The sequence below is a fragment of the Poecilia reticulata genome, linkage group LG3 (assembly GCF_000633615.1).
Source record: "Poecilia reticulata strain Guanapo linkage group LG3, Guppy_female_1.0+MT, whole genome shotgun sequence".
In the NCBI taxonomy this organism is placed as follows: domain Eukaryota; kingdom Metazoa; phylum Chordata; class Actinopteri; order Cyprinodontiformes; family Poeciliidae; genus Poecilia; species Poecilia reticulata.
In genome coordinates, this window is record NC_024333.1 from 23284838 (window position 1) to 23311423 (window position 26586).

The following is a 26586-nucleotide window of genomic DNA, read 5'->3' on the forward strand; positions in this document are numbered from 1 at the left end:
TATATATGCAGAGTTTTTTCATGTATCCTGTATGTAGAGATTACACAGTGTTCAATCATATTTAAATTCCTCTGTCCCCATTTTTATGTCACTGGCTCAGGTACAGCATTTTAAAGGATGTAATTTATTTCATTTCAACAACCAGCAAAGTATGATAGATCTTTATTACAGTTCCCCGTCTGTCAGCCTCTCAGTTAATAATCCTTGACATGCAATTTGGTATGCAGGGCTTTTAACTTTCAGTCCTTTGATAGCAAAGAAGAAGGAAAAAAAAAGTTGAGAACATCCTTGAAAAGTGGACATCAGGAGGAGGCCACCTCTAAATCAAACCTCTGGGGAGATGGCCCAGACCAATCAATTCATTCTGGCATCGAGGGTGTGCACCATGAGACAGGTGTGGTTTAAAACCTCAGCATGTGCAGTAACAAATGACACCACAGAGTACATTCAGTAGGGCCACATTAAGTCTTGTTCCATCTGCAAGTGTCACATAAAAAACATCTATCTTCTTCGGTCTTGCTGTATGACACTGGGGGGACTCGGAAGTCAGTAGTGGTCTCACCTTCCTGTCTGCCACCACAGAGCAGAACATATTAATGAATGGCTAATCTGTCCTCTCAGGAGACTATTCATTACCGACTGCTCAGTCCAACGGAACAGACATTGGCTGCTGAGATAAGCTTTTTCTCTGGCCTTCTAATGCATTGCTTTACTCTTTAATCTTCATTATCTTCAGCTTGTTTAATTAGGGAAACAAAATGTAGCCACCACAAGAATCTGTTAAATGTAATCACTTCCCTCATTAAGCAGCAAATATACTGCATGAGCTTCTATTTTGTTTTTGAATAATATGGTGATGATGGTGGTAGGAGTTCGCCCATCTATTGTTGGGTTGCTGGTTCAATCCCCTCTCCACTTTCTGTTGTGGTGTCTTTAGGGAAGATACTTACTGTTGGTGGTCAGATGGCCTGGTGGCAAAGGTGCATAGCAGCCTTGCTTGTGTCAGGCTGCCCCAGGGCAGCTATGGCTACTATCCAGTAGCTTACCACCATAATGTGTGAATGGGTGAATGACTGACTGTAGTGTGAAGCACTTTGGGGTCCTCTAGACTTCATAAAGTGCTATACAAGTGCAAGCGATTTTACGATGTTTTCAAATGTTTTTACAAACAAATATCTGAAAAGTGTGGTGTGCAGTCAGTACTTTGTAGAAAAAAATATATCACTGTAATTGCAATGTAGTCTGTTAGGATGTGTCTCTATCAGGTTAGGACATCAAAGGAAACGTCTTTTTTTTGCCACTCTTGCCATATTGTGAAGTGCATGAATAGTACTTGTTCTGTCAACAGTTACTTCCACCTGTGCTTCTGCATCTCCTCCATAGTCAATGAGCACCTCTTGGCTGCTTTTCTGTTTATTGATTCTTTCTGCCCACTCTGTCAGTTCCTATAACTTGTTCGTTGTTGGATGATGCTGTGTGTGCACTAATGTTCTCCAACAAACCTATGATTCCTTCACAGAACAGCTAGATTCATAGTGGGATGAAAAATGTATTCACATTGAATATTCAGATTATGCTTCGAGACTTTTATTTGGAAGAAAATATATATACATATATATAAAAAACTATTATTTATTTTTCACTTCAACTTTATGATCCACATTATGGTGGTCCATCTCATAAAATCCATCCATCCATCCATTTTCTTTACACCCTTGTCCCTTAGTGGGGTCGGGAGGGTTGCTGGTGCCTATCTCCAGCTAACTTTCCGGGCGAGGTTCACCCTCGCCCGGAACGTGTGTGCATGTTTGTGTGTGTGCACACAAACATGCACACACCAAAAACATGACCTAACAGTCATGTTTTTGGACTGTGAGAGGAAACCGGAGTACCCGGAGAAAACCCACGCATGCACAGGGAGAACATGCAAACTCCATGCAGAAAGACCGGGCTGGGAATCGAACCCAGAACCTTCTGGCTGCAAGGCAACAGCTCTACCAACTGTGCAGCCCCTCATAAAATCCAAATACTAAAATTGCAAAATTTAATCTGAACCAATTTAAACGGTATAAACACCTGGCAAGACACAGCAGTCTTTTACAACAGCTGTGTCATAAAGACACAGTTTTACAAGAAGCTTTTATCAACAAAGTCATAAGTTAACTTCCCTTGATTAATGTCAAATTAGTAAATGGATGCATTGTGCACTAAATTCCATCTCCAGGTGCACAACATTATACAGCACAGAATGATAATGTGTTTCAGCTGCCATATAGGCTTTGTGAGGAAGAGGTTGATGCAGAGTAGAAATGCAGAACAGGGAAATCCAGCAAGTCAGCAAGTGCAGTGACTGGCACACCCAGAACCGTCAAAGAGCTTCCACTGCAGAAATATTAGTAAACTTTAAAGTCAAGTTATGCAGCAGCAGCATGAGGCCTCAGTCCAAATTGTGACTTAGCTCTTGGTGGAATTGCCTTTTATTTATGACTTACTGAGGGGCAATACTTCAGAGTAAAAATATCCAGTGGCATTCAAGTTTGTGGTTTAATTTTGAGCATAAATGTTACCCCAAATAGTGTGAACTTTCTAAAAACTTGGATGGGTCCATCACAGTTAAGTGTAGTGTGTTTATGAGTGATGATGTGCATAATCAAAAAACTACAAAAGTATAACTCTTAGTAGGTAATTTGATTGTTAAAACAAAACGTGTTCCACTTCAATCAATCAATCAATCAATCAATCAATCAATCAATCAATCAATCAATCAATCAATCAATCAATCAATCAATCAATCAATCAATCAATCAATCANCAATCAATCAATCAATCAATCAATCAATCAATCAATCAATCAATCAATCAATCAATCAATCAATCAATCAATCAATCAATCAATCAATCAATCAAATTTTATTTGTTTAGCACATTTCAGCAGCAAGGCATTTCAAAGTGCTTTACATAATAAAGAAAACAGCATGTGACATTGAATAAACAGTGAGAAAGAGAAAGAGATTTTGAAAAAAAAGATTAAAAAAGATAAAAACATTAAAAAAGGTAAAAACATTAAAAAAGATAAAAACATTAAAACCCCTTTCAGGACTTCTTGCAATTGAAGTTAAGTATTTGTATAAGTCATTTGTTTTCCTTTTCATGATTATTTGTTGGAAATGATTTCAAAAGCAAATGTAATTTGTTTCAGACAAACTTGCCTTTGCAATAAATTCCAGATGTCAGCGTTGCTGTGAAATGAAATGCACCAGTAGTAGATAGCACAGTGGCTAACAGGAGTTGGTCAAGTTTTCCTTCATGTTTGGTCTAAAATATGGGGAGAAACTGATGCTGCTTTGCATTGTGATTGAAATCATTGGCAGTATACGCTCTCTGAGCAGCATCCTAAACGGAATGGGACCCACAGAAGGAAACTTCAGTTCGATCCTCTGGATGTGGCGGCGTTCATAACTCACCGTCTGAAGTTGGCTTTCGGTTGAAGCTTCTGATTTGGGAAATGACTAAAGGGTGATTCTGCCTTAAGAATCTTTAATGTTTTCCACTTTCAAATTCCAACATACTTTGACACTTTGAACCTGGACAAGATTATTCATGTTGCATGATGATTATTCCACTCCTTTGGATGAATTGTTCATACACTCTTGGAGAAGTTTTGGTAGGCCAGACACTCCTGGTAAGTTTCACAACTGTCCAATATTTTGTGGATTATCACTCTCTGTGGGGCGTTTGACTCCCAGAGCATTAGGCTGATAGATGTCAAGGACTTTGCTTATCATCTGTTTTTACATTTATTTTGATTTCGGAGTGATTAACTTTTAAGATCCTTTAGTTTCCGTCATATAACGGTAACACTTTATTTGAAGGGGGGTGAATAAAACTGACATAACATGGTGTTATATCATGTCATAAACATGACATAACATGTTTATGACATAAACATAACATGTCATAAGCATGTCATAAACATGACATATCATAAACATGGAGTTTATGACATGTTATAAACTCCATGTCTTGTTATCTAGGAGTCTTGTTATTGTTGCAATTTTTGTTGCAATTTTCAAGATTTCATTACTGATATAAATTTGTTATAAAAGTATTACTGAATGCACTTTAAAAATTAGGTAACTTTATGTTATTAAAGGTAAAGTTTAAACAGTAATATTTCTTGGTTAATGTCAAGTTGTCATAACAAAGACATTTAGAATAATGTCAACTTTGTATTAAAAGTGTCATAATTCACCAAATGACGGTTTATGACAAGAGTCATAAATATTCATGAAGGCTTATTCATGTTCATGACAGGTGTTATGTCGTGTTTATGAAAGTGTCGTGACAGTTTTATTCACCCCCCTTCAAATAAAGTGTTACCCTAACTTTTCACATATGTTATTTTTAACATATTTTCTGGTCTTGCAGGAAAGGCACTGCTTTCTAAGAGAAATTGACATTTTTTCTGGCGTCTGCTGGATTGTCTGTCAAAAGATATTRGAGTAAAATAGAACTTTATGGCTCAATTAGACGCCTCTTGCTTAAAAAATAGAAAACCCGCCATCTCTCATCTGTCACACGTTGTGGTAGTGAGATTCTTTGGACCTATAGTTTGCTGTGTCAAAACCAACGTAGATTTCAGTCATTGATAGATCAATGAATTGTGCATGTTACTTGTGACTTATGGCGACATGTCAGGAGGCCAGGTCGAATGACCTCCTGACATTTGAYCCTGGCCTCARTAGGCCTAGAAGCTTTCTGTTATCCACTGGRATGAAGCAATCCTAGGAAAAGGAATTAAATYTAAATAAAATGTATTGAATGTTGTGGTTGTATAACTTGTATGTAAATCTAAAAAGGTCAAAGAATCCCAACACAGCACATTTCTGTGCTCTTTTAGGTTCGGTTTTAATTAAAAAGATTGTAAAATGTTCCACTTCTTCTTAGTCTTTCCAAATGAACTCACAAACAGAAAACAAACAAAAAGTTAAAAGTTAAAAACTTCTTTCCAATATTCTCCATGAACCACAGAGATGAGCTGATCTTCATGCAGGTGATGGGATGGTAAGAGATCAATATCTTCACATGAGCCTGAGACTGTGGGGCAGGAGCCAAGCACTTCAGGTAATGAACTGCCTGSTTGATATATATCCCTTTTAGGGCGGTATTGCAGTGGTGCAACATGGTACTGCAACAGCAGCACTTCTTTGATTAGCCGTGTCTCTTCCTTCACGCTTTCCAGGCGTACAGCAAATTGTTGCACACACAGACACTGTAGCCATCTGTCGACATGCCACCATGTCCGCCCTGTTTTCCATTCTTTGGCTCCTGCAGATGCTCACAGTATTCATAACTGTTTGTGACTGGAGGAAGGGATGACATCATTATCATCAGGACAAATGCCTTGCTGCTGAAATRTGCTATACAAATAAAATTTGATTTTTAATTTGACAAGGGTCACAACATTGTGCTTCAGTGATTATTTTTATTGACAATGATGCACTTCTGATTTGCTGACATTAATCACTAATATCTGACTTGTGAGCTGAAATATTATTTTACAGATTTATGCAAATCCTTTCTTTAGTTTTCTGTTTACCCAGATATGCTTACTTCAATCCTTGAATTCAACGTTTTACTCTCAGTGGCTTTGTCCTCATTTTTGGCTTTTGTAAGTGTGCAGATGTAACYCAGTCACTTACTCTGTTGAATATGATGACAAGTTCACAGTCTGTGATTATGTGTCTCTGTAAATTGTCACCACTGATCTAATGAAGAAGGCAGCCATTTGCGAAATGAATAGTCGTTTGGCTCATTGAGGAGTCTTGTTATCGTTGCAATTTTCTGCACATTCAATGTAATGAATAAAGCAGCGTATTCTTGGGCTTTGTTTACTTCTGCCTGATGAGAATAACAGAGTCCATACAAAATCAGCCTCTATTGATCTGCTTGCAACGATCCAGAGCAGAGGTCACTGGTGTTCAAATTTATAACCAAAGGAGACTCACTGTGCCTACTCTTCATGCCTGACACARGTCCTTTACTGGTCTGTATAATGACGTTTTGAGCAAGTTGGTGACTGTAAATCTGCTATGCTAAGATTGCACTGCTGCCGCTCCAACTAGACCTCACTTCACTAAATCTCACGTTGCAGGAGCAGAGAAATATTTATCGTGCTCCTCGATGCAGCCTGAGATCCGCACATGATCTGAAGTCACCAAAACTGTCAACTTGTGCTGACTAGTTGGAGAAAAACTGAGTCCAATTGTGACATCTATACATCCAGGCAATCCTAATAAATCTGTAAAGAGATTTGTTGTTGAGTCCTYTGTGGTATTCCTGTTAACRTGCTGCTCTCTCCCCTGTTAGGATTCCTACATAACCAACTGTATGTTGGATATGGTTACCTTACTGTCTTTTATTTCATTACATGGCACTTCTGCACATTATTCTTCCTCCCTTATGCATTTAGATCCTTATATTACAAAAGACATGACAGACTGACAATGAGTTGAATAATYCTGGTGGGTAAATGATGGCTGGAAAGGAACATGCTGATCATGGTGGCTGATTATAAACAGAATCATGAATCTAGGGTGGTTTCCAAAAGTATTTACAACACTTGAATCCATCATTTCTCAAATCTTAACTCATCACTCCATCCTGAATACACAATCTTCACAGAGATCCACATGGAAATGGCAATCTAGGAAGAAAACCTGTTCCATACTCCAAAAACATATGGAAGAAATGTGTGAAGGCACACGACACTTCTTAGATTTTTATCTTTAAAAAGTTTGTGAAAGCACATATACATATGGAATTAATATTTATCATTGTCTCCATGTCAGGTTTTRTGCTTGCTTTTGATTTTTATTTGTGGATCATGACAAATGTAAGCAAACTGTTGCTGTTACTCTGTTGGTTAAATCGAAGAGTTTGCTTTGAGTTTCCCTTCTATGCATTCAGGTTGCGTGGTCAGTGCATATAAGCACATTTATTTAAGTAATCTGAAAAAGTGAAACTCATGCATCTTCCTGCACAAGTTAATACATTTCAAGTTTTTCTTAATGAACTTTGCTTTTGGACTTTCCTTTCCTTTAGACCAAGATTTCCAAATTAAAAGTAAAAAAGGAAACTTGGACTCACTATCAATAGTCCAGTAATTTRTCTCTTCTTAGTTCTAGGAAGATTGGTAGTAGCTCCACACAAAGAATCCAGTAGTTTTAGCCCATGCTCAGGGCTGGAAATTCTTTAAGCACCAGATCTGACTGCTGTCCATACTTTATGAGACTTCCCCTTCCCCCACAAATTTTCAACAGCCTGTGCTTCACAAACCTCTCAGAGCTGTGGTTGTCCCTGTTTCCTTCCACTTAACGTTTCATTTATATTTTAGGAGSTGTAAATATCCAGCTCATGTCAGTGATGACTTTTTGTGGCTTACCCTCTTTGTGGAAGGTGTCAATCACTTTCTGCTATCTTCACAATCACTATGTTGGCCATAGCACAACATTTATACAAAGCATATATAGTATATTTTTAAATTGGTCTAATGTTCTAACTTCTGTGGATCTTCATTTTTACTTTAAATTATAGCGGTAAGTGATAATCATCAAATAAAAAAAAATAATAAAAGAAACTCTTGAAATATCACTATTCATTATATTTCTATGATGACAAATTCACAGTCTGTTCACAGTCAGCACTTTAGTTCGACTTTTTCAGTCGAATTAAAGTGCTGAAATATAAATTTTTTTGATGATATTCTAATTTTAGATGCACCGCCAAGTCAAACAAATATATTTATGTAATGATTCATAAAATAGACTTTAAACATAATTCATGCCTTTTTAATAAATGAGGTAAACAGATGCTTTAACTGTACATAGCCAATACTGGCCATTCACCATAGCTGCTGCGCTGGTGTGAACCTGCACAGGACCTGCAGGGAACAGAGTCAGCAGAACGCCGGGACASGGTGCTGCTGCACGGGAGCGGAGCTGAAGAGTCCCGACAGGTTAGCGGAGGCTCGGTGAATTYCACACAGTGGGAGGCTGTGTAAGCACAAGGCCATGGGGGGACAGATAAGTATCGGCGCCGAACTAGTGAAGTTACCGACCCGTAAAGCGCGCACAGTCCGGTATGTCCGGGGACAGAAGCGCTAAGAAGAGCAGCTGTTGGGCTTCATCACCGACAACCTCCCTGGGACCAGATGGTGCCGTCARCATGGCTCGGACGCTCTTCATCCTCGCTTACTTCGTTTTGACTTTGATTCACTGTAAGCATGTCTTTCATTTTGTCTAAACATGTGGAAATGATGTTCCTAAGCTTTGTTTTATAATAGGAGTTTTCCTGCAAGATAACATCAAAACTTGCCTGTGCAACGACTGGATGGCTGAGTTTATAAGSAAGATCATAAATATTGGTGATAGTTAAAAATGATTAAATATTTGATTTATACTTTSATTACGAAAAAGGAGCGAAAACAACATACAGTAAATGGGACATATGTAACAAAACTTATGATTCCACTTCAAATGCAAACATTGGGGTGAACAAAGCAAATGGTTCAAACGCAATCTGACACTTGTCAAAATATTCTGCACTAGATGCTTGTTTTTCTATTCTTTAGAATTTGACATATTTAAACAAAGCAGTTTTAATGCTTAGAATAAAACAAGGTAGTAGGAGTGTCCTATATTTAAAGACTGTGAAACAATTTTTGTGCATGTGTCCTACAGCACAAAAATGTGTCATGGAAATAAATATATACTCTCCTAAGGAATAGAGTTAAGGGAGAAAAAATATGGTGGGAAAGATAAATTAACTAATCATTTGAACTAATATAACTAGACTATAGGAGAGCCGAATAAGGATTAAACAAAAATGTATTAATTTTTTTTGCATCATTTTCACATATCGTTTTTTACCTCACTTCTTTAAGTGTGTAACATTTCAGGGAATGATGGGTTTTCAGAAATTTGTTTAGAATGACCTTCTCAGTTCCAAAATAGCTTACCCTGGCATTGTATTAACACGCCTGACCTCCCTCTCAATCAGTGTAATGTCAATGCAGTAGTCATGAGYGGCTTGTTCGAGTTCCCATGTTCAGCTTTTCCACACATAGGCACGTCTCTGGATCTGTTTGCAGCAGCCGATCAGCGGCGGCCTGGTTGTTTGGCAAACGGCTTTCACCTCTGGGGAAGGAACAGATTGTTTGACTCAGTTTTCCAGGAGCTTTGACAACACACCATCTGTTGACTATTGCCTTGSAAGGCCCGTTGGGTGGAACCTCCATGTCAAGTGACTGACAATAGCACAATCCTGTCAGCATCCACGGACCTGTGGGACAGCTGAGCGTCGCTGCACCACACCCTATGAAACAACAGGAGTCCAAGGGGTGATAATGACACACAGTTTGAGTCTTACCATGAGSAGGTTCCAAAAAGAACCCCCCACAGTTTTACAGTGTGAGATGAAGATTCCTAAACATAACTTTGCATGTGTCTCCTTTATTGAGCACCACATGTTTGTTATAAGCATTTAACTTTATATAATAGAATATCTTTTAATTTTCCTTCTGCTGGAAAATTAAATGGGGTCAGGACTTTGACTTCTTATCGGACTTTTCACCTCCTTCTCACAACAATGAGACAAAAAACACTTTTCCATAAAGGTCAGATATGTGGAGAACCAGACTTGCCAACAGATTCTCCTACCTGAGTTGTGGATCTCTACAGCTCCTCCAGAATTACCACAGGCACCTTGACTGCTTCTCTGATCAATGCTCTCCTTGTCTTGGTGTGTGTGCGTAGGTGAATGACCAAGTCTTGATATATTTGTAGTTTGACAGATTTGATGGATGAACCAGTGCTGTGTGAAATGTGTGAAATGACAGTGTTATAATCAACCACGCTTTCAACTTTTGCATAACTTTATCCTGAGTTCCTGTGCTTTTTGGTCTTCACTATGTTGCTCTTTCAATAATTTTCTCCAACAAACCTCTGAGGCTTTTACAAAACAATTGCATTTAACGATGGAACAATTGTGACGTTTGCGGATTTCATGAGACAAAAGATTAGAATTTCAAGGTGTATGAACACTTTTACTAACATCACACCTGACTGAAGAAACTAGCAATGACTGCAAACAAGTTGTAGATGAAACATAACACAACATCTCAAATAACTTCCAAAAGTTCAGCTCCTCTTCTCCTAGGCCCCGGTAAGTTCTGGTGTCTCTGATTCAAAACTGGCAACAAAAAAAAAAAATGCTACATTTATAGATCTTGTCCTGGATGCACCTGTGGTGGTGGCTTATAAAACTCTCACTACAGCTGCAGTCCAAGGCTTGTGAGTCTCCCCCACACTCTTTATGTGTTTTACTACACCATCCTCTTAYGGTGGCAGGGCATCTCTTACAATGACATTTATTCCCTACTAATCTTTCTATTAGTATGCAGGTAAATAGCTCTTTGTTAACTACCAGCTACTGCAGCGATGTCTTTTAGCTCCTGATTCACCTTGAGGAAGTTGTCAATGAAAGTCTGGTGGTAAGCCATCAAGTCAGCAGTTTCATCCTTGGTTTTGAAGGCAATGAAACCCAGCAGACTGTGAGATTTCAAAAATCAAAAAGGACTTGTCACACTATCAAAGCTTGAAATTATAAATTCTTGATAATAACTCTTGCTGTAATAGGAGGATACCAAACATAACATATCTGTATGTTGAAATTAGACAAATATATTAGTGATAAATGAACAGAAATAAATATGTTGAAAAAAATTAACATATGAGTTTTACTTTTTAAATAATGTTTTAATTTACTGACGACCAGATTAGAGTTGATAAGAATATTAACAGTAACATTTTTTACTGAAGCTGAATTTTTGCATGTGCAACCCCAACTGCCCCATAAAGATTTTTGACAAACACCGTTGTGTTACCAGGTAGCAGAAGTGCTGACTCAGAGGAAYGTTTGATGAACTGGCTGCTAGGAAAGGATCGCTACAATCCGCTCATTCGACCAGCCATCAACAGGACAGAGAGAGTCACAGTAAAGCTGCAAGTGTCCCTTGCACAGCTTATCAGCGTGGTAAGGCAGCAAACACATAAACAATACAGATATGCATCTGTTTATTTGTGTGCTTTTCTTACGTATATGCATGTAGAAAAGCTACTGTGCTGCAGGTACAAATAGGTAAATATGACAAAACCTGAGGATGGAAGAAAGAGGTGATCTAGATTACTGAGGAACTGCAAAGCTTTTCAATAGTAATTAATTACATGGCAGCCTCAAGGATACAGCTTTAAACAAATGGAGGAAGTAGAAAATAGATCTAGTAAGCTGTAATCTCTGCCCGTGTCATGTCTAGATTGAAACTTCAGCACACTGGATTAAAGGGGACAATAAACTTGTTTAGCCAAGGCTCCTTTCTGATTTACAATAGAGAATGCTCTCAGCTGCAGATCAGGAGAGGAAGCTCATTCACAGCCTCACTTTATGAGCTTCCATTTCACTCCTTTGGATAATTGCTATGTGGAACCCCTTTATTCATAGTGCATGTTTTAGTGGYTTGATGGGCAGGGAAATKATCTATATGTTTCAATTTTTCATTTTATTTCTTGGCCCCATTCTCAGACACTTTATGAATAGATTAGAGAATTTACAATACKTTCTACTTAAAGGAAGACCCATTTAAAAGACACTACTAATCATTGCATCATTTAAACATCATGAAAATTTTGCAAAAATGTGAAGCTAATCAGGATAATCCTCGGGTTCACACTATAGGTCGGAGGAGATATTTGATTTTCTTCTTAGATCAGTTATTGTGCTTCTCCCTTAAACCTGCAAGAAATACAATTGCTGCCTTATTTTACCTTTCCAGAATGAAAGAGAACAGATCATGACCACAAATGTTTGGCTCACTCAGGTACGTTTATGGAGCTCTGCATCATGTTGTTTATATGTAACCTTCTATCTTAGCAAATGCCCTTCCCTTTAAACTTGAACCATGGCCATTATTTCTCCCTCAACGTGGAACAAATTGCTTCTGTAAAATAGCTTCAAACAATATATCAGTAATAATGAGGCATGTAATTACAAATGATTTTGATATTATGGAGGTGCATTGTGAGCCGACCAGATCCGTCTGTCTCTCCAGCACTGGGTTGATTACAGGTTGTCATGGGACCCTTCAAAGTACGAAGGTATTGACAAGCTTCGTATTCCCTCCAGACACATCTGGCTCCCTGATATCGTCCTGTACAACAAGTAAGCTTTGTTGTGTTATTGTTTCCAAGAAATTGCTTGTGTTACCATTTTTGGTTAAAAACAAGGTCAAAATGTGTRTAATCTAATGTCTTGATTTCTGGACTGGATCACTGTAAAACATCCAGGCYAATCTAGAATATTTAAAAAGTCCTACATAAAGACATTTTTTCATCCTCATTCTGAAGTCTTTTGGCTGCCTAATTAAAACCTCTGTAGCTAAAGAAAGAGCAACATTTCCATTTCTCGGAATATTGTTGAAATAATTATCTGAACGCTGCAGTTTGGGTGGCTTTCACTTTGTACTTACACTGATTACAGTGCGTCGACTGCCAATTTCCAAGATGTGTTAATTGTTTTTGTCCTCTCTGTTTTTCAACACCACAGCGCTGATGGAACCTACGAGGTGACCGTCTTCACCAACGCCATTGTTCTTTTCAACGGCAGCATCAACTGGCTTCCTCCAGCCATCTATAAAAGCGCCTGTAAAATTGAAGTCAAGCATTTCCCCTTTGACCAGCAGAACTGTACCCTCAAGTTTCGCTCCTGGACCTATGACCACACAGAAATTGACCTGATCTTGAAGTCTGAGGTTGCCAGTATGGACGACTTTACACCCAGTGGAGAATGGGACATCTTGGCATTACCAGGCAGACGGACTGTCAACCCTCTGGATCCTACTTATGTGGATCTCACGTATGACTTTATCATCAAGAGGAAGCCTCTGTTCTACACCATAAACCTCATCATCCCATGCGTTCTGATYACTTCATTRGCCATTCTGGTCTTCTACTTGCCTTCTGACTGTGGAGAGAAGATGACWCTTTGTATTTCTGTCCTCTTGGCTCTCACTGTGTTCCTTCTTTTAATCTCAAAGATTGTTCCTCCAACGTCACTGGATGTACCATTAATTGGCAAGTACCTGATGTTCACCATGGTGCTCGTGACTTTCTCCATTATAACCAGTGTCTGTGTGCTCAATGTGCACCATCGCTCTCCAAGCACCCATACAATGCCTGCCTGGGTCAAGCTGATATTCCTCGTGAAACTACCTGCTTTACTCTTCATGAAACGACCTCAGAACTACTCAGCCCGTCAGAGACTGCGTCAGCAGCGCTGCCTAAGGGCCAGGAGAGCTATTATGGGTCTGGGTTACCCAGTTGCCCCCAATACAGGTTTCACCTTGTCTACATCTGCCTTGCTGTCCTCTGACTCTGCCTTCTCTACCCCAGGACACAAAAATGTTGCTTCTCCGATGGGACACAGCTACACCAGCAGGATGGAGCCCATACGGTCTGGTGATTACCTTATCAGTGGCTTCAATTCCACCCAGGATCTCCAGCAAAGAAGCAATCCCGAGTGGGCTACTGACGTACAGGAGGCAATGAACGGGGTGCGCTTTGTGGCTGAGCACATGATGAGTGACGATGATGATCAAAGTGTACGTATACAGACTAATACTAAACATCATTTAGTCCTGTGTAAAMTGGGTTAATAAATAGTTTCACATTATAATTTAATAAAATAAACAACAGGTTTGTACTGTTCAGTCTGTTTTGAATTTGTTCTGATTGGGATTTGTTGTTGAAAACTAGTAATCTCAAWACAAGAGAGTGGGCAATGTATGGAAAACCATTGCTGACAGTTGCTCTTTATCTCTTTCAAAAGATATAACAAGGCAGTGGCCMTGAGTGGCATGGTACATCATGGAACCTCCAGGAAATTTCTATGGTGGATTTCAATAAACACAATAATTAATGGCTTTTCAATGTCTCTGTTTAGAAATCGAAATACATATTGTAGYATTGGTAGGTTCTTTGTAGATTTGTTTCAATTCATTCAGACTGAAGGGATTTTAAAACAAGACAAGTYCATTTAAGGTCAAAAYACAACACCTCAGCCTCTGATGGCTCATGGCTGGATACTCAATAATCTTTTGTGATGCTTTATATGTTTGACTACTTTCTCTTGCTGTGACCTAAAACTACTTTAATATAATCACATTACAATCTGTATTATAGTGTTTTTTTCTATTTGATCATTACTTTTTTATGAGCGGCACATTGTAAACAGACTAATCGACAAAAGTTCTTTCTTTTTGCAGGTAATAGAAGACTGGAAGTATGTGGCCATGGTGGTGGATCGTATGTTCCTGTGGATCTTTGTCATAGTGTGTGTGGTGGGCACCCTGGGCTTGTTTCTCCAGCCTCTTTTTCAGAGTCAGATTGTKGCYGAYCAGCAGCCARTTTCAGAAACACCTCGAATACGATGAACTTCGACGGCCGAGGTGCGACACCTGGACCTTTTTTAAAGCTCTTTGTCACRGTAGTCGTGACAGGAAGCAGTRATGTAAAATGTCCAATGACAGAGAGACCAGAAAGTACTGACCTCTTGACCTCTCATTTGAATCTTGCCAACATCACATGTGAAGGTGGATCAGTTCTGATCTGTAACAAATAATGCAGTACTCAGATAGGATGCTGGATCTTTCTGTTTAAAATGAAACAATGAGAACTAATTTAAAAAAAAATGTGTTAAAGAACAGCAAATAAGAATGAAGAATCAGTGCAGTGCACAAGTCGTATTTATCTGGTATTGATATCTATAAAGAGCAAAGGGATGACTAAGTGTCCTTTTTCTGCACTAAATTACACTGAATGGTTGATGAAACAAATCTTAAAATTACACAGATATCTAATTTGTTAGATGTTGCCTAATTCCTAATTTGTATTACTGTGTCATCAAAAAATAATAAAGACAAATCTCTTTCCCCTTTTAGTCTGATTAAATGTCCAAAAATGTCCACAAAAGTCTTCAGATTGTCCAGGTCTTGCCAAAGTGCTTTGTCTGTTCTTTAGGAGATGGTATTCATTCTCTGAGCCAAGCGAGTAAAGAAGACGTTCCAGGTCTGGACAGTTTATCAGATGTTTTAAATATGAGAAGGTGTAAAAACATATTTAACATGTACACAATGTCACAACAGAGCTACAGGAGAGAAAGCTAGACCTGATTGTTATGCCATAAGGCCTTAGCTYTAAGTTCTTTAAATACAGTGGGGTTGTGTAAATAAACATGTTTTAATCTATAAAGAAGGAGAACAGCTGTGGTTTCTCATTTGTGTCTTTACACTTGAGCTGATCTTTGATAATTGTCCTATTTGCAGATTAGAAAGTGCAGGCACACACACAAACGGAGCCAAAGCACAGAAACACATGCACCGGCAGACTCCAGGTTTACTGCTGGATAAACAGTGCTGAGTGGGCTCGTTAGAGATTCTGCAGACTCTTAAGGAGATCCTCCTTTTAATCAATCAGAGCTCATGTTAATGGACAGAACTGCTGTACTGGCCTTCAGGTTTACAGGTTTCAAAGTCATTCGTTTGTATATATTATTCTTTTAGTTTACAGTTATTAGCAAAGTACCCTTAAAAATCAACAATAAAGTCTCTCATTCAGAACTGGACAAACATTTTATCCACATCAGTGAACTAATTTCTTATTTCATGCTTCACTTCAAATGTTTGGTCGATCTGTACAGATTGTACAAAAGTAGCAGWGAACTGTTTTTGCTTTGAAATTACAGTTTTASATTKTCTTGTGAGGTGTCTTTTGAATATTTTCACCACTTTGATCTTCTAYAYATAGTATTTAATTAGTAGTTGTGAAGTAGGTTGGAATTMTTTTACAAAACAACATGAAAAGTATGGCATGCATACGGTTGAGTCCAARTGTGTTCATACTCCTGGCAGATAGGATTTAGTTGAAATTSYGAAATAATAGCATTATGTGGAAAAAGACCACAACTTCATGTAACAGCTTCTCATGCTAAATCACCTACACATGGAAAACTTATTTCCTCATTTTCTCACTTTACTTTCTATTATCCATGTTTTTAACACCGCTGAGGGGGATTCAACCTTGTCTCACTTTCTTGGAAAGCTGCCTTGAACTTCAGCCAAATATTGTCAGTCCTGGCTTGAATCTAAAATATCTATTGAGACAGCTAAAGATTAGTTTGATGAACAGGAGGGCTTCCGACCATCAAGATTTATCATTAAAATATCAGTGAAAAYGTCCCAGAGGTTGCTTAGGAATTATAACAAGCATCAGTTTGCTGAAATGACAATGAAGATTGTTCTAATAATTATTAATAGAGGAAAAAATAAATGCAAACGTCATTTTGTGGATTAATATATATATATTTTTATCAGAAATATGTACTTTTCTTAATTGATACCTTTTACATTATTKTATTATTTTTTGAGAGATGACTGTCTCATTACCTGTCAGAAACCAATTTCTTGGTTAAATGGAAGTAATTTAAATTTGAAATCTGCCAGTGGTATGTATTATTTTGGGCTTAACTGCATGTATCCAGTGTTCTCCAAGTATTACAAAAAAAAACACACTTTTTCCTGAAATCACAGGCTTGGGCTGTTTGGAATTTCTCTACCAGTTTTGCACATTTCAAACATAAAGTATCTGCTCATTTTTCTTCACATTCACCATTTACCTTCACTTCAACTCTGATTGGTTCTACAGTCCCTGCTGAAGAAAAGCAACTCCGCAGCATTATGCTGCCACCTCCATGTTTAGTGCTGATGTTCGGTTCAGGGTGTTGTCCTTTAGAATCTAAATTATAGTGAGGTTTCACATTACAAACTCCACCAGAGCTGAAATACTTAAGTCATTGACAAAACTAAGTCAGTTATAGTATTTAGTCATATTTAGTCATATCACATCTATAAAGTTTTTTAATGGATTCCAATTTTGTAATCTAGAGTGTTTAAATCTAAAAAATGACTAGAGTTCAAACAGAATCTAATSCTGTGAGATTTTTAGTCTCTTTAACTTTAACTGTATAATATTTGAAGATGTTGACACCTTATTGTGTTGTTTTGTTTTGCTAGCAGAGGCAGTAATTATTATTTTTCTGTTTCTGTTGTTTCTTTTTCTTTTTTCACTGTGCAGGACGTTATTATTCCACATCTTGAAGTTACTATTTTTTCTATGCCCACTAAAGGGAGCTAAAGCAACTTACCCTGGTCCTGGAAATTTTGAATTTATTTTCTAAGGACCTTAGAGTGTGTTTGATGTCAGCTGAAGCAAACTTGGACCTTCCCTTTCTTCCCCCTAATGGAGGACGCCCACAAAGCTGTTTGAAAAAAAGTCAACTAATTTATTCAAAAATTAAAAAAGYCGACTTTAGTTCTGCATTAAATGCAGCATGACAGTTTTAATTAAAATATGTTTTTCAAAAAATAAATGAATAAATTACTGATGAATATTTTACGCTGAAGGCTGCCCACAGCACAGCGGCTCGGAGGCCTGTGATTTAATATTTAATTTATGATGAAAGCTTGTGAGAGGAAAACCCAAGTGAATACCACCTGGTCTGCTGACAGCATAAAGCATTTGATTTGYTGAACYCAGTGGCTGGGTCAATATGCCAATTAGCATATTAACTTAAAGGAATGATCTTTTTTTTATTTACTTGTTTTTCACAAAACAAAAGTCCTTCTTAAATTTCACACCTCCTGTTGTCTGATTTGATTCGGTGACCATAGCTTGCACATCTGTGTGCTGCGTGGTTCCTTTCGGTGACTGGCTGTGTGTTTTACTGTGCCACTGCCTCCCTCCCCCTGTTCTCCGGTTGTGTCTGCAGCTGCACACTCGCTTTCACTCGTTCTCCCTCCGTGTGCATCGCGGAGCTCTGCTGCCGTTGACCCCAGTTTGATTTGCCCTTTATTGGTTACCACAGGATGGATAACAGATTTGACTTCATATTTCCTAGTTGTTTGTTCTTTATGTATGTGTTGTCAGGTAAGTTTTCTTTTATTTATAATATCTTGCTTACTTGTTGCATTTTCTTGATTTCTGTTCRTAGTTCTACATGTTGCTTTAATGTTTCTTTAGCATTTCTTTATAAAAAAAAACAAATTTTAATGTCTCGTATCAGCTGAACATGCTCAAATTTGAGAACTTTCTTTTWTAATCGTATAAATTATTTAATGTAGTTGCTATTCATTGAGTGACTTGTAACAGTGTTAAATTTGTATTCCGTGCACCAAGACCAAACTGCATGCAGGTAAAATAGCAAAATTATCTTGAAAATGTATGACATGGATTTCTGCATTGTGAAAAATCCTGCAGTCRCTGATCCATGTCTAACAATTTGCTCCGGTGCAGGAGGYTCATGTTCAGAAGCGGAGCACAGGCTCTTCTCAGTGATATTCTCCAACTACAATCAGTACATAAGACCTGTGGAAAATGTGTCTGATCCGGTCATTGTGCAGTTTGAGGTGTCCATGTCACAGCTGGTCAAAGTGGTAAGTAGCCGAAAAGGTTTTTCCTCTTCTTTTTCCTGCACTGACTATACCCCTTGTTATAGATGTAAATCACTAGGGTCAATAGACACGACCAGATGAACAAAAAAGGAAAAGTTATYTAAGGATTATTTTRTCTGATCAAAGTCGCCATGTGTCAGTTAGTGAGCTTTTGTCAATCAGACACAGCTGGGAAGCAGCCTGAGACACCTGCAACGCTCCCTGCCAAATCACAGCAGCCCTCAGCTTATCCACCTGAGGAAAGAGACATGCAAAGACAGGGTCAGGCTGGCTGGCTGTCTGGCTGAGACAAGATGGGGAATGTCAGGTGTCTAAGTAGCTCTCAGTCCTTCACTCTGTCACTGCCATGTCTGATGAGCATTTCTTGTTTTAATGTTGGATTTTCCTCCAGTTTGTTGAATTCAGACGCTTGTCCAGATAGGATGGGGATACTAAGGCCACTGATGCTGCTGCAAGGATTTTGTTAACAAAATCAAAGGACAGTTTATTTCYTTAATCTGTTGTTCACTTTCACATGCGTCTTATTTTCCTAATAGCCAAAAGTGAAGCAGCAAATTATCTTTTACAGTTAATCTGTTTCTATATTAATAAAACATCCGAAATAAAGCAAGTTAAGGAGGATAAAGTGGATGAGGATTTATTCAAATTGCAATGCTTCTGGCGTCTTATTCCACTTTTTGTCAGGTTAGAAAAAACYTGACAACATTGGTTTTTGCATGCTGTAAAATTAAAATTGCATGTCCATTTTTTTCCAGTTTCTTATTATAAATGTCATATTTCTTTAACCATTTTTATRTTTCATTTGATACGCCAACATCAAGTAATGCATAAATATGAAATGGAAAAARAATTGCAAAGTAGCTTAAGCTCAGTCCATCAGCAGTTRGTTKGTTTATATTCCCACRGATCCTTTATATGGATTCGACTTTGATTGGGGCATTCTTGGAAATGAGAAAACAGTTATTGAAATCATTTAGTTGTAGCTCTGACTGAACGTTTACAGTTAAGAACGTTCCCACAGCATKATGCTGCCATCACCATGTTTCACTGTGGGAATYGTGTGTTAAGAGTGAAGCTTTGTTAGTTTTCTTTCACATAYAAACCTTTGCCATTTTGGCCTAAAGGTAMATTTTTTTGTYTCMTCCTACCAGAGACTTTTCTGCTGCATGTTTGCTCTGTCCCCTGAATGACTTGTGGAAAATTGAAAACAAAACTTGTCTTGGATTTCTTTCAACAACAGATTTTTTTCCCTRCCACACTTCTATTCACACCATGTTTGTGGAGTGTAGGACTGAKAGTTGTCTTRTCAACAGATTATCACAGMAGTGATGAGMGTCTCTGCAGCTCCTCTAGAGTAATCATGGCGTATCCATTAACTGACTCATARTCAGTTAATGGATATGTGTGGTTGTKCAATGCTCTGCCCATTTTCAGATGATAAACAAGATGTGGAAAGTTTTACAAATTGTTTTGTTGTCTGCACTTCTATCCTTGTTTTCACAGCGCAGCTGTATTTTTAATTATATTAAAATAAACTGGTTAACTATATGTGCAAATTATTTTTAAGGTTATTAGTATAAAGATATCTAAATAGCACACTATTTTGTGTTGGTCTATCAAATAAAATTCTGATAAAGTACATTCACTTCTCATTGCAATGTAACAAGAGAGAGGATTTTTTTTTTTTTTTTTTGCTTGGCAAACTATCCATGGGAGATGTAGAATATGATATAATGCAATTAATCTCAATCTGTTTTCCTTTCCCAAAATCCTTTTGCTAAATACGTATGAAGAACCTTTCAGRTTAAAGACATTCATCCTTATTCTGGCCACATCCCTGATGATGTGTCCAGGTGCGTGAGGATGTTAAAAAAACACATTTAGTGGAGAAAGCCGCTGAGATCCAGCTGCTGATGGATGACTKTTTTCACTCAGCAACACCTGCTGCTCCTAAGCCAGCCACAATTGGTATTGGTTTGCCCACACCATTTACCACACGCCTGTATGAGTTCATTCAGGCCATCAATAGCTCATCACCAGGGCTGCTTGAGTCATCATGCTACCATTAGGGAGCAGGCTCACCCGTGGGACTGAGCTTGCCTTCTTAGCAAATGCTTCTSCGGGAGAGAAAACAGTTTATTGTCCTAATTATGTAATAATTAGTTAAAAGCACTGACGATGGAGGCATGATCACAGACGCTTGTGTTCACCWCTCAACTTCGGACTCTTCTGGATACTACATGGTCACATAAATGGTTAATGTTATTCACTGGCTCAAGAAATTGGTTCATTCACGGTCTAAGTCACATATAAATCCGTCTCATGCAACTTTTCTCTCCCCCCTCTTTGGTCACCCTGCTGCAGCTTAGAGTAAAAGTTAAATCTGTGTTCTGGCTTCGCAATCCCAGCTGTCGTGTAAGTTATGCACCAGGCTCATTGGACTCAGGTGCATCTCTCTAAACCGTCATTTTTGGGGATTTACAAAAGCCTGACATTGCAGAAAGCACACAAACCAATCCTCACGRATGAGCTTCATGATCCCATGTGACAATATTGTCACAAAATATTGTGTTGCTTTTGTTTATTTTWTTTTTGTTTTATTGCATTGATGTCTTTATAATTCATCTTGTCTTATTCTCAGGATGAAGTCAATCAGATCATGGAAACCAATCTGTGGCTGAGACATGTAAGTTTATACTGCATGTGAAAGTAAACCCTAAGTAAAGACATCAAATCTGGGTCCAATATGTTGTCTTACATAAGTCTTTGGGAATTATTGATAGACTTGAAAAGGTGTGGTATTGTCTTGYGCTATGATGTGGGTCCAATGGGGTCAAATTCTCCTCCAATTTAATGTAGAAAAGACATTAGTCCATTTTTTTGGYACCTAAAATTAAAAGTCTCTTTTAAACCAAAATTGAAAATGAAAGCCCACAGATGACAATATAAACTGAATTCTTATCAAGTTTATTTTAAGTATTTATTTGTTTAATTTTTTATGTTTCGTCAAATCAGTTTTTTCTTCATTCATTTCCTGTGATGGATTAATAAAAAATTATTGAATGTGAATTCAATTTGAATTTAATTATGCTGATGCTCCCATGTTTCTGTATTTTTAATACATGTTTTGTTTACATGTTTTGTTTTATTGTAATTTTCTGTATCCTTGTTTCTTAGTTTTCCTTCAAATTACTCTAAAATGCTCCATGTGTGAATGACGCTTTACAGAACTTGCCTTGCCATGTGTTACCCAGATTGAAACAATGAATTATTTATAGGAGGAAGCTTTTAAAACACATTGATCAATTTGATCTTGATTTAAACAGAAAAAACAAATCATATCAACTTAGATCTGCCTAACTTTATAATGTTATCAAAATAATTTGACCACAGCTTGTAATTCCAGGCAGTGATGGTTTTAAATCTAGTTTTGTGACCACAAACTTGAAGCTACTGCATCACATTAAACATAAAGATTAAAACCTTAACAAAATATATTACAAAATTACATAACGCAAGACTGTAACAAAATTAAATCTTGTTTAAAGGCCGGTTGCACAGCCACCTGTCCCTCCAGATTATACTTCTGCTGTCATGATGCACACTGCAGTGAACTAATGCAGGTCTCTAAGTCACATTTTGAAACACTCCACAAATAAGGTTCTGCTATTCCATTCACTTTCCTCAATATAAACTACATATTTCACAGTGACTACAAGGAAAACACAAATTTCATCAATGAGACAAATTTCCCCTGTTGCCCATCCCATTTTGACAAGGCACTGTTGTAATTGAACGAATTACAACAAAATTTTTGAGGTTGTGGCTTTATGAGTTTCAATGGATTAATTGAGCAACAGGGGGGAGGGTCAGAGACACTGTAGCAAAAAAAGTCTGTTAAACACAATAAATACACCTTTGCTCTGTTAATACATTACAACAGAAGATGATGGGTTTTAGCTGAAGAGAATGCTTTTGAAATCAATTTCAAATGATAATCACCAGGAGAAAACAACTGCTAAATTCATATATAGATGTTCTGCCTTCTAAACCAAATTAGTTTTACTTGCATTTAAAAAAAAATTATATTTTCCCAAATGAACAAGCTTGATGTATTTGCCTGCATTCGTGAGAGACAGGTGTTTAAAACTGTCTGAAGCCTGGCATTGTGCAGCAGAACAGGCTGCACATGGTCTCCCACAGGATGTATCCGAGTGATTCCCTGTTGTATTCAGACAGTTTGTATTACCGTGTGTTAACCTACTTGTCCAATAAAGCGAAGTCTGACTCTGATTTCCCCGGCTGCCAATTTCTGTGAAGGACCATCTGCAGGAAGATGAAGGGTTTTTGCACAAAGCCATCAATCTTGAGCTGGTTAGATATTGTATTGAGTTTAATTGGATTAGCAAGTCAAGTTACCAGATGTAAACAAAAATATTAGTCATAAACAAAGGCGATGGCCTCATATATTTCTTTTTCGCTGCTCAAGTGAATAGTGCTCGTTTAAATTAGCTTTGATGTTGATTTTTTTTTTTTACGTAATTGAAAAATTGTGTCCTTTGCCAGATTTGGAATGACTATAAACTCAAATGGGATCCTAAAGATTTTGGCGGCGTGGAGTTCATCCGAGTACCATCGAACAGAATTTGGAAGCCTGACATTGTTCTTTATAATAAGTAAGTGGAAATCTGAGGAGGGGGTTATGATGATGGATATTCATTTGGGTGTATCTTGATGCTCATTGGAAAACTAGAGTGAGGAAAATGAGCATCAGACATGTCAACATTATCTCAGGAGTTATCTTTCCTGAGAGTTCACTGGAATAAAGTTTACACCAGATGTTAGAAAACACCCAACTAATCCACGCATACAAATAAATACAAATAAATGCTATGTGATGCTATGTGTTCATTCCTTATGTCAATCCATTTATTGCAGAAACTGATTTTGATATTTTTTGCATGTGTGCATTACTTGTGTTGTTGCAGACATCTGGTGTAAAGTCAATTATTTTACAAGTTCAACACTTGGGCTTTTTGAATGAAAGTTTTTAATGAGACTTGCATTCCATTCTATTTATATTCATATGTCTATATTACAATGTCAGTACTTTAGATCTTTATTAACTGTCCACTCTCATTAGCTTTATTCTTGTGTTGTTAACAGTGCAGTTGGAGATTTTCAGGTTGACGACAAAACGAAGGCTCTCCTTCGCTACAACGGTGACGTCACTTGGATCCCACCGGCTATATTTAAAAGCTCCTGCAAGATCGATGTCACATACTTCCCCTTCGATTACCAAAACTGCACCATGAAGTTTGGTTCCTGGACTTATGACAAGGCCAAGATTGACCTTGTGCTGATTGGTTCAACTATCAACCTCAAGGACTTCTGGGAGACTGGCGAGTGGATAATCATTGACGCCCCTGGCTACAAGCATGATATCAAGTACAACTGCTGCGAGGAGATCTACACTGATATCACTTACTCCTTGTACATCCGCCGCTTGCCTCTTTTCTACACAATCAACATGATCATCCCCTGCCTCTTAATCTCCTTCCTGACAGTGCTCGTCTTCTATCTGCCCTCTGACTGTGGTGAGAAAGTCACGCTGTGCATCTCCGTCTTGCTGTCTTTGACCGTCTTTCTTCTCGTCATAACAGAGACAATTCCCTCTACCTCCCTAGTCATCCCTTTGATCGGCGAGTACCTCCTGTTCACCATGATTTTCGTCACCCTCTCCATTGTCATTACCGTTTTTGTCTTGAATGTCCACTACCGCACACCGAAGACACACACCATGCCCTGCTGGGTGCGGCATGTGTTTCTAGGACTGCTGCCCAGAGTGATGTTCATGACCAGGCCGGAGAGGGACCCGGAGAAGGTGACGGTGGCTGGAAGTGTTGAGACAATGCATCCGAGAACCTGCGCTGTCCACTCTTCAGGTACTCTGCAAAAGCAGCACAAGCCCCAAGCTTTGGCATCCAGCGTTGTGTCGAGTCTGACTAACCGCCAGAGGCTTTTCAACAACACAGAGCTCTCCAACCTGAATAACCTGAGCGAAGACTCTGGTAAATGTGTCGCCTCTGGCGTCCTGTGCTGTGAGGGCCGATGTAACTGCTGCTGGCAGAAGAGATCGGGCAAACTGCCTTCAGACTCTGGTGGTGGAAGTGGTGGACTGGGCAGCCTGGGGGCCCTGACTGGTGGCACTGGTGTTGGGGTCAGACAGGACAGTCATTGCTCCAGTTCTGAGTCTCTAGATGGGGGAGTTATGTCCCTTTTGCCTCTATCTCCAGAGGTCAGGGAGGCAATTGAAAGTGTTAAATACATAGCAGAAAACATGAGACTTCAGAACGAAGCTAAAGAGGTAAAAAGTTGTTCAAATTATTTAGAAGCATTTACTGGAGGTCTTTTTCCAAATTGAAACAGTAACCATGTTTTCATTGTGATGCTCCCACAGGTTCAGGATGACTGGAAGTATGTTGCCATGGTTATTGACAGGATCTTCCTTTGGGTTTTCGTGCTTGTCTGCATCCTGGGGACAGCTGGTCTCTTCCTCCAGCCTTTATTACTCGGGGAGGATATTTGATTGAATTTAAGAAAACTATTACTCCACACTGCTCTCATATACAGGATGTGGCTCTGTATGAGTAGTGGAAAAATATAGGACACACAGTCAAGCAGAAAAAAGCCAGGATTCAATGTTTTCCTGTTTTGCTATTTGTTTGATAACTTTACCATGGATATATGGCAAATAAACCAGTGGCACAAAGCATGAGTTTGGAGTTCTTGAACTGAAAGTCCAACCTCACATATGTACTTAAAATTATTAAAAATCAGTAATATTTAATATAAGTAAATATCACTGAATAGTGAATGTAAAACTTGAGATGGCTGTTCAGCTGATCTGTGCTGCTCCATTAGGTGAAGAATTCTGTGTCCAGGTAAGTTGGGCTGATATTGAAAATATTTGCACTCTACCAGACATTATAAAGAAAGTTTTTAGTTATTTACATGTTTCTGCACCAGCACTGAGATTTTTAGCTAATGGGAAGAAAAGATCAGATGAAAATATAGTTAAAACAATCCATCTCCTGCTCAAAATATGTTTTTATTTTACTTAGAAGTAAATTATTCTTTGCTTGTTTGCGTTGTTGTGAGATTAATCAGATTCTGGAATTCTGTAACCTTTCATATTAAAATGAATTTATTTGGATGGTCTTTATAGCTATCATTATTTATTAATCTGTTTACTTCCTAATACCACTTAACTCTGATTGTTTAATTTTATTTAAATATTAGCAAAATGTGTCAGTTTTTGCAAAAATGTCTCCCCCTCAGAGTGAAGAAATCTTAATAGTTTTGTCATGTTGGAATAGGAAAAAAAGCTACAAAAACTCAGTTGAGAATACTCAAAAATGAATGATAAACAGATCTCTAGTCAAACCTTAATTCATACACCATCTTGAAACTAATTAGCCACCATGGGTTTTTGGCCATGCTTTCTTTCATCGCTTATGTTCTGCACAGCAAAAGGGAACAACCACTCCTAAATGGATGCACAAGATAATAAGCAAGGAAAATGTGGTAGGGGTCCAATAAATATAGCATTTTTTTCAGAGTGCTGATGACAAAGAGTTATAATATTTATATTGAAAGCCAAAATGGTTCACAACTGCATTTATAAAAATATGATTATTAGAAAAAATTGCAGACAGTTCTTTGAATGAATTATTGAAAGACAAATAAATAAATCAATTCTTCTGTGTTTTCTTGAAAAGTTGCACTGACCCCATGACATTAGAGTTAGAATCATGTTAGAGATGCAAAAAGTAATACTTTTGTCAAAAGGGTGTAACAGAGTAATTTTCTCTAAGCTGTGGTTTGAATATCTTATAGAAAAAAATAAAACCAAAGAAAACAATTTGTAGCAATTTCAATCACAAGTAAACATTTCAGCAAAAAAA

General features: G+C 38.0%; 2 protein-coding genes across 4 annotated transcripts; both read left to right on the forward strand.

Annotated features, from left to right (window-relative positions):
• The first annotated feature begins 7942 nt into the window (after positions 1-7942).
• Positions 7943-15044, forward strand: chrnb4 (cholinergic receptor, nicotinic, beta 4 (neuronal)). 2 transcript variants are annotated; one of them, XM_008405632.2, is made up of 7 exons: positions 7943-8278; positions 10949-11094; positions 11891-11935; positions 12167-12276; positions 12661-13418; positions 13506-13714; positions 14378-15044. In XM_008405632.2, the coding sequence occupies exons 1-7, from the start codon at positions 8143-8145 to the stop codon at positions 14543-14545; spliced, it is 1572 nt and encodes a 523-aa protein (XP_008403854.1). In that variant the 5' UTR covers positions 7943-8142; the 3' UTR covers positions 14546-15044. The 2 variants fall into 2 exon arrangements, with proteins under 2 accessions (XP_008403854.1, XP_008403852.1); XM_008405630.2 differs by having other exon boundaries at positions 12661-13714.
• Positions 15045-17851: 2807 nt separating this feature from the next.
• Positions 17852-25392, forward strand: chrna3 (cholinergic receptor, nicotinic, alpha 3). Of its 2 annotated transcripts, XM_008405629.2 has the most exons (6): positions 17852-18095; positions 18462-18601; positions 21261-21305; positions 23186-23295; positions 23786-24986; positions 25080-25392. In XM_008405629.2, the coding sequence occupies exons 1-6, from the start codon at positions 18035-18037 to the stop codon at positions 25206-25208; spliced, it is 1686 nt and encodes a 561-aa protein (XP_008403851.1). In that variant the 5' UTR covers positions 17852-18034; the 3' UTR covers positions 25209-25392. The 2 variants fall into 2 exon arrangements, with proteins under 2 accessions (XP_008403851.1, XP_008403850.1); XM_008405628.2 differs by lacking the exon at positions 17852-18095 and having other exon boundaries at positions 18119-18601.
• The last annotated feature ends 1194 nt before the right edge of the window (positions 25393-26586 follow it).